General features: G+C 37.9%; 1 protein-coding gene across 1 annotated transcript in view; it reads right to left on the bottom strand.

The window, feature by feature from the left end:
* Window positions 1–2,255: 2,255 nt before the first annotated feature.
* Window positions 2,256–9,349, bottom strand: part of LOC122811414 — a 63,024-nt gene continuing 55,930 nt past the window's right edge. The window contains exon 6 of the mRNA XM_044083245.1: window positions 2,256–2,840. Coding sequence (XP_043939180.1) covers window positions 2,797–2,840 — 44 coding nt within the window. The 3' untranslated portion in view covers window positions 2,256–2,796. The remainder of the gene's footprint in view (window positions 2,841–9,349) is intronic.

Below are 9,349 nucleotides of genomic sequence, written 5' to 3'. Positions count from 1 at the left end.
ATTAAAACTAAATATGATCCCATGGTTAACTAAAGCTTGCTAACCATTATTGGACAAGAGAGAAAAAGCATGGAAAGACTGATTACAATATTAAACCAATACCTACAAACCTTTCATTCTCTGTGCAATCAAGTCAAAATCCTAGTAAAAAAGACAAAAATGAATTCTATTTGCTGCTCCAAAAATAAACATAAAAATAACCCTAAACAATGATGTCATTTTTAATTCACTCCTTAGTCCAGGCTCCAAACCTGACCCCGCTCCTTATCCCAGTAAAACTCCTCTCCAAACAGACACCATACTTAATAAATATTTTATTGTTTCAATAACCAGGGTTAACCACAACATAAGTCATTCTGTCACCACTCTTCCTACAAACTCGCCAAACATCAACACTATCTCACCTACCCTTCCATCCACAACTCCACATTCTAAACTATTGTTTCCTTTACCTGATTCAATCCAAACTACCTCTATATACTGTCCCAAAAAATCCCATGCCCACCAGCATAAGAAACAAATTGTTACTTAGACTGAAGGTCTGTTCATCGACTGCAGACAATCTCCTAGTAGAATACTTAAAATTTGCTGCTGAAGCTATAATATATCAAGTTAGTATAGTCATTAATAGATCCATCAGTAAATCCTATGTTGCAGAAATTTGAAAAAGGTCATATATCATCCCCCTACATAAAGGAGGTAATTCCCTGAAGTATCTAACTTTCATCCCATAGCTACCTTATCTCCACTCTCGAATATACTAGGAAAGTGTTCCCATAAGCAAATGCTGGATTATCTTTTACAAAACCATCTCCTAACACGCAACCAGCATAGGTTTTGCCCTGGGATCCTTCTCACCATACCTACCTAATATTACAGCTGTTCCACAAGGTTCCATTCTTGGCCCTGTCCTGTTCAATGTCTTTATCAATGATCTCCATACTTCTTGTTCTCCAGCTTCCCTGTACAACATGCTGATGACTCAACCATCATCTGCTCCTCAAACACTCTCTCTCCCACCTACAACAGATAACCCAAGAAGCTTTCAATTCCATTGAACTATTGTTCAAAAATTCATATACCCTACTCAATCCTAATAAAACCAAACTTCTCCTCTTTACCCCAGAACACTCACAGCTCAAAAAACTTTACTGAATAAGACCACTGTCAAAGTTGTCACTCATACCAAGCTCTTAGGAATAACAATATACAAGAACCTTAAAATTTGGTGTTCACCTACAGAACAGCTTAAAGTAACTATTCAGAAACTCAGTTTCCTGTATAGCCATAAACTATTTCTAAATTCAGCCATAAAACACACTCTTGTCACTAGCTATCAATCACCCTCACTTCTATACTGTGCACATATTCTTACAAACTTCAACAGCTCCCTAACAGCAAAAATGGAATCATGCTATAACAAAACTGTAACATTTGCTACAAATGCTACCTATCACAGCCATCACCCTTTGGCTTTTCAAGCTCTTAACTGGTTAGAATTTCCACAACATCTTAAGTACATCCAGCTCTTAACTGCCCCTAAAATCATATATAAATATGCTAACTGCCCCTCTCTACATTCCATACTCAAGAGAAACCTAGCCAAACAACCCTTTAGATCAGAGAATAAACAGCTTCTGGCTTTACACAAACCTACTAAAATAGCTGGTCACAGTCTATACTCAATCTCAGTAGCCAAAGTGTGGTACTTACCTATAAACATCAGAACTAATAAAGTCCTTCTGATCTTCAGACACATGCTAAATGATTATTTAATGAACCTTGGAGCTGTTCGTGCTCTCAACTTGTTTAATAGTCCTCAGTTAACACCACCTACTACAGAAAGCTTCCTCTGTTAAACTTAACTCCTTACTTTACTTTCTCTACCCCCTCAGTATCATCTCTTAGCCCCCCCCCCAGGTCCCCTCCTTCCTCCCACCTCTTAACCTATTTTCTTCTTGCTAATATATATGTAGTAGTAAAGTAGCCTCTACTGTTTTTTTCTAATTGCTAATATGTATGTTGTAGTAAATTAGTAAGTCTCGCATATCTATATTAGAAAATATATTCACTCACACACTATATTATGTTTCTGAATAATGTCTATATTCCTTTATTAGTATATTCTGTTTTGTAATTACTCTGTGCAAATTCTTTTAGAGCTTTTTTCCCCAGGCCTCCACTGAAAATGGGTACCTCCTGACCTAGTCGGACTTTCCCAGTCAACAAATGTAAATAAATAAATACTCCACCCATTTGGTAAAAGTGGATTTAATATTATTTACTGACACATACAATAAGCAGCAGAGTTTAAAGAAAAATAGAAAATGTTTCAAAGGTTTAACCAGAATATTATTCATCAGTTTTCAGAACAATATTTATTAAAGTGAACCACTGAACAATATCCAGAATTCACACACAGAAGATCAAAAGTGGTGCATTAAAAGGAAAACAAGATAGTCTATCTTCATACAAATGGAGTTAAAAAAGATACATTCTCCCCAGACAACTGGCAGAATTCTATTAAAACTAAATGAGGCAGATGTTCCCAATACTTGTCAGTTTCTACATGCCTCTCTCCACGTCTTTGGTTAACAAGTCTGAATAAAAGAATGGATAAACTATTTCCAGTTTATTTCTGTGATAAATGTATGTGTGATTAATCAGATAAATTATCTTATACCAATGAGTATAAAGCATGAACAACCACTTAGATATGCCTGCGTCTTTAAGGACATTATCTCATGCGTTCACAAACAGCAGCCTTTGGGATATAAGTTTGGTTATCTCTGCTCCTTATTCAGTTTTAATTTCAGTTTCTTCTTTACTCGGGCATTGTTCTAAAAACAAAATAGAGAATGAAAAACATTGTGCATTTCATTGTTGGTTACAGTTGTCATTGCTATACATACAAATTCAAAAATTAAAAGAAAATCACCAATTGCACGAGTCTAGTTGTCTAAAAGACTGATAATTACCTTTTGTATCTCCTAATTTACAATATGCAATGAACAACTGGAAACAAATATGACTGAAGTTAAAAGATGCTTGGAGATTAATCCAGAAAAGGGTATGAAGGGGGAAAGAGAGCTAGTAAGTATGGAAGAACTCAAACCATCAAAATAAACAGGAACATAAATGTAAAAAAAATATGCTGAGGCATTATTACAAGGGGAGAAGACAAGAATGAGGGAAAATGAGGAGACAGAAGACAAGGATGGACACAAAAGAGAAAGTAAAGGACACAGGCATAAAGATAGACAGTAACACTCTGGCATGACTGAAAGGAAATGAAATGGTTGTAACAGAAAGTAAATGACTGGAAAACCCAAGGTAGAAGGACGAATCCAAATGATGCTGGTGGGGGGTAGAAGTTAGAGAAAAAGATAGTTAAAAATAATACAGGTATATAACATATACCACAAGAAAAGCAAAAAATGACAGGGACAGATGATGTGGGAAAGGAAAGGAGAAAAAAGTATAGGAGAGGAAAGTGTTGAAGGAAATTTGATGTGGACAAAAACAGTACAAAATGGAGAAAGCACAGAAATGGTGGAAAAGAGAGTAGGCTAGGACTGAAAAGATAGAATAGAAGGATATAGAACAGTGGTGATGGACAAAATAAAGGGAAATCCTAAGCATAGAGAAGGAAAATCTAAGAGGAAAACATAGTGTTATAAAATGGAAAGTGAAGACAATCAAAGCAAAAAAAAGTATATGAAGAGTGGGAGGGAGGAGTGAGATCTGATATGTTGACAAAAGAAATATCCTGAAAGGGGACATATTAAGAGTTTAACCAATATCAGAATGACTAGAACAATGAGAGGGAAATGCAGTACAAAAACAAAAAGCAAAAATTTGAAAGTGGTGAAATGGGCACCATGAAAAAATGTAATAACAGAAAAGAAGAAAGGAAAATAAATCAAATACAAAAAAAAAAACAAGGACAGAGAGAACAAATAAAGCAATGAGAAATATGTAAAAGTAAAATGAAAATCTCAGGGAGGGTATTGAAATGACTGAATAGAGATAAAGACATTATATGTAAAGAGGAAAGTGAGAAATCTGAGTAGGGAAGAAAAGAACCAGAAAGAAGAAAGAGAGCAGGACATAAGAGCACTATTAAAGGAAAGAAGAGAAGACAGTAAAGAGAGGGGGAAGTAAAGTAACACAGATGGTATGTCAGGCATAAGAGAGGGGGAAGTAAAGTAACACAGATGGATGGTACGTCAGGCATAAGAGAGGGGGAAGTAAAGTAACACAGATGGTATGTCAGGCATAAGAGAGGGGGAAGTAAAGTAACACAGATGGTATGTCAGGCATAAGAGAGGGAGAAGTAAAATAACACAGATAGTACGTCAGGCATAAGAGAGGGGGAAGTAAAGTAACACATGGTATGTCAGGCATAAGAGAGGGGGAAGTAAAGTAACACAGATGGTAAGTCAGGCATAAGAGCATGCAATAAGAAATAGTAATATACAAAACTTGTATCCTGAAGACTACATGAGAATATCAGCCTTTCAGGCTTATGTAGTATTAACAGAGGAACTCTAGTCACTATTTGTGAGTGTGTGACATGTTTGCCTCCTTCTCAGGCCTTCATCTGGACCATCTTTCTGAAACACAAGGAACAAGGACAAAGCTGTGAATGTATTTACAGAGCTGAGAAAGGTTACAGAATGGACACTGGTGGCAAGAATAGGTCAGGCTAAAGTACAGGAAATTGTTGAAGAAGAGATTGTGCCACTTTACTTATGACTGGAAGTATGCAAGACTTCAGATGACACCATTGACAGGAATCTGCAGAAAAACTAAATAAGATGAAGATCATGATGAAGAGAACTAAAAGTAAAACACTGTCGGGAAGAATAAATACAGTAAGTGCAATGATAGCACATCATCATCATCGTCGTCAACCCCCTTTCCCCATTTTCTACATGTGGGTCGGGGTGTCGCTGTTCTCCTGCCCTGACTGTCACAGATCTTCTCTCACACAATCCATCCACCTCTTTGCTGGATGCCATCCTTTTCTCTTGCCTTCTTCCTGTCTGTCCCAAACTGCTTCTTCACTAGATTGTTTTCTACTTTTCTGCACATGTATCTGAACCACTGTAATCTGTTCTATTTGACCTTTTCTGCAATTGGAACTATTTTGGCTTCTGCTCTTACATCTTCATTTCTTCGTCTGTCCCACAGTGTGCATCCTACCTTCCATCTCAGGCACTTCACCTACATTACCTCCAGTTTCCTCAACTGCTCTGCCTTTACTGCCTATGTTTCTGTACCGTACTGTAGTGCTAGTCACAGCACTGTTTTCCACACCTGACTTCTCAGCTTCTTTGGCATTCTTCTGTCATATACAGCACTTAACACTGTGCCACATGTCCACAGCCACTCTGATTCTAGATTTAACATCCTCTTTCAGACTTCCCTTCTCCTTAACCACTCCTGCCAGATACTTGGAGCTGTTAATCTGTTCCGCTATTTTCCCTTCTATCTCAATTTTCAGCTTCTTCTGAAGTCCACTATTTGCTGCCATTGGAGCTGTCTTATATATACACAGTTTTATCCCATGTGCCTTCAGTTTTGCATTCCCTTATCCTTTGCTGAAGTTTTTGCTCAGAGTCTGCCTGTAATGTCACATCATCTGTATACAGCAACTTTGTTGATCTGTCTCTGACAACCTGTTTGCTAATGTAGTCCATCACCAGTATGAACAGCAGTGTGTTCACAGCTGAACCCTGGTGCACACCCACTCCCACTGAGAACCCTTCTGTAAGATCATAGCTTGCACTAAGTCTGTCAATGTTTCTGGGACCTTGAACCATTGCAGGATTGTCCATATCAGCTTTCTTGGAACCTTGTCATATGCTTTCTCCAAATTTAGGAACTGTCCAGTTGGACTCTTTCCTTATCACCAGCTTCTTCTCAACTATCTATCTCCCTGCAAACATCGGGTCAGTTGTACTGCATCCTGATCTGAATCTGACCTGCTCATCTGCCATCTTAGTTTCTACTGTGCAAACATTGGGTCAGTTGTGCTGCATCCTGATCTGAATCTGACCTGCTCATCTCCCATCTTAGTTTCTACTACTCTTCATATTTGTTTATCAAGCACCCTTTTCAGAACTTTCAAGCAATGCAACAAGATTTTGATACCTCTGTACTGCCCACAGTTGTAAATGTCCCCTTTGTTCTTAAACACTAGCACTAGTATGCTTATTTTTGAGTCATCTTGGATACATCTTTCTCTCCATACTGCTATGAGTACCCTCAGGAGCCATTTCTCCTCTGTCTCACCCAGCATCTTCATCATATCGGCTGTGACCTCATCTGACCCTGCTGCTTCCCTGACTTCATTTTCCTTAGTGCTGTTTTACTTCTTCTCTGGTAGACTCCTCATCTTTTCTCATCATAGGTTATGTCTGGGATACTACAGCTACTGTGGGGTTTTCTTCATTCAGAAGCTGCTGGAAGTACTCCTTCCATCAGCCTTTGATTTCCTGGGATTGGCAAGCAGGTTGTTGCTAGCATCCATTATAAAAAGTGTGTGACTACCTTATTTATCTTTTTGTCCTTGCCTTGCAACCTGATATAGTTTCTTTGTGCCATCTACTGACTTATTTTCCTGAACCTGGTACAGTGCCACATATGCCTTGTTCTTTGCTTTCCCAGGTAACCCAAGCTGGGAAACTGAGCACTGGCCAGCCAATAGCTTATTGAATTGGGGCTACTAGGCTTTATGGCAAGCACACACTAGCCAATAGTGCACATACACCTGTTTCACCATTAGCATGGGTGGGTCCCTGGTGTAGTTTGGAGTAGGCCGGGTCCTCAGCACACTTATCACTGGCAAATACCCATACCTATTTGGAAACATAAGTCAACATGACCAAATCAACTAGAGCCATATTTTACACCATCAAGTGGCTAGCCCTTCCACAATGTGTAACCTATGATCTGTGTTCTCCCATCATGAGGATACTGCTCATTACAGTAGATGCCCAGTGCGGTAGAGTCTGTGCTGCTGCCCACAACTCCATTTTATGATGAGTCTGAGATGGAAATACTCTGCATGTTTTTTTGGTGGTGGGATGAACCCCACAGAGACACAAGTGAACATGCAAACTCCAGAGATTAGGATCAAACCTTGTACCTTGTGCATGGGTGGTGAAGACCTTAACTATTATGCCAACTGTCTCCACCATATGTTTTGACACTTACATATTTCATACAATCATCTGAGTCAACCCAAAATGCAGGAGGATGTGGAGGCTTATATAAAAGAACATACAACTACGTAGAGTAGCAAAGTGAAAACTACTAACTAGGAAAACAAAGTTTAATGGGGAGTTCTTTATTTCTCAACATACAGCATGCTATTTTTTATCAACAGTCAGTAAGGATTAAATGGTTAAATAGTTTCAGATTTTAAGTTTAGCAAAAGCTGTTTAATCAAATGTTGTGGGCTTGCATTAATCACTGAAATAATGCAGCTGAATGTTTTGCTAGTAATTTTTGTGCCTTCTGCACCAGTGTCATGGCTGAGAGTCCAAATATCAGCCCACTCACTTGGTCAACAAAGAATAAATACATAAACAAATAAATATTAATGAATTAATTAATTAATTACAGAAGGGACAGGAAGAAAAAGGAAGAAAATTGTAAGAAACAATTAATATGGAATGCATATATGACAAAGGAAAAAGGGTTACTGTCACCAGAAGCATAGCCAAGATGTGGCAAAGAGGGGGGAACCAACCTTGGCATAATGTGCTATGGAACCTGCTCCGGGCATAAGATGATGGGGGACACAGTTGTTGCTCAGTAGAACAGCACTGACATCCATTTCCTTACCAGTATTTCGGAAGGCTGATACCAAAATGAATTCTGATACTGCTTTTGTTGTCAGGACTAAAGCACTTGCTTTAGGGCTTCCAGTGTGGTATAAGTTCTGTTGTGGAAAGCTGCTTACAACCAAAGCAACAAACGGTTTGCTACAGTTTTTTAAAAGCAGACGAGCTTTTTTCAAGGGAGATACTAAGATACAGGAACAAAAAAATAATATCAAAATGGAACACATTATGACAAGAGATATTAGGGAAAATGGAAATTTTGTTTCTATTGAAATTGTGGAGACAAAATAAAAATCCCTCTATATAGTGGTTGCATTTTGTAAAACATAGGAACAGATGGCTTGAAAAGGTAACAAATGTGAGAAGGAAATGGAATAAGGTATGCAAAAGAGAATAAAAGGAACCATTAATCTGTCCACAAAGTTAAAAATGCAGAAGCTTTCAGGAGGCCATGGGATGGATGTGAGGATATAAGAAAGTTGATACATAAGTGGGTACCTCACACTACTATCGCTTTAACAGCAAAGTAACGATGGAGTTACAACATACTGAGGCATAACTCAGAAGGAATACATGTGGTAATGTTTTTTATGTTTCTCTTTCTTTCTTCAAAAGAATAGAAATGCACTTCTTTTTTCTAAAAGGACTAGATGTTACCTTGTAATTCTTTATTTGAGAAATGGGGGTTAAGTGAAGAGATAAGCAGGAAAAGGTCATATCATGAGGACAACTCTTTCTTTTGCACAAAAAACATAATTATTAAAGAAAAGAAGATTACTGAAGCAAATCAGGAGGAAGGCACTACAGCAGAAATTCTTAGTTTGCTTAGGAGAATAGCGAGAATGTATGAAATGGAAGGGAAATTACATAGTTTCGGTAAAGAGTTGGAGAGAAGTTCTACAATGTTATAATACAGCTTTTTTCTCTCTGTTGGTTAATTTATGTTTTGTTTCATGAAATGGTATATGTTTTATATTGGTTCTAATCTGTTTTGTTGAATTAAATGAAAAACTGAAGGAATGCATATAAAAACAAAAAAGAAATGATTCTTAAAAGATCTGCTAGTCAGGTGATTTCAGGATGGCTTCATAAACAGACTTTGTGTGTGTTGTAAAGTACCTTGACATTCATATGGACTCCGTGGAGTTTGTTGCCTTCAATCTTGTAATCTTTGCACATAGACATGTAAAATACAATACCCATCAATGTAATGCCCCCAATGGATACACCAGAGAAGCCTATTATATTTATTTCCTTTGTCTGTGCATCCGTAGTGATGAACCACATTTAGGGAACTGCAGGGCTATGGCCACTCAAATGTTTGCATGATAGACAGAGTAGCATGGAAAGCTACATATAGCGATCCTGATAGCCACAGTGTTATAACCTTCCCTGACATGCATGCTACAGAACCACCCTAAAAGATATTTTTTTACTGGTTTTTATTTTCCTTCACTGCATGTTTTCTGAAGTGATGGCAAATTTACCACCCT

Source organism: Protopterus annectens, chromosome 9.part0, assembly GCF_019279795.1.
Source record: "Protopterus annectens isolate FY-2018-M chromosome 9.part0, PAN1.0, whole genome shotgun sequence".
Classification (NCBI taxonomy): Eukaryota; Metazoa; Chordata; order Ceratodontiformes; family Protopteridae; genus Protopterus; species Protopterus annectens.
The sequence above is the reverse complement of the archived record's forward strand: the minus strand, read 5'-3'. Positions and strand labels throughout refer to the sequence as shown.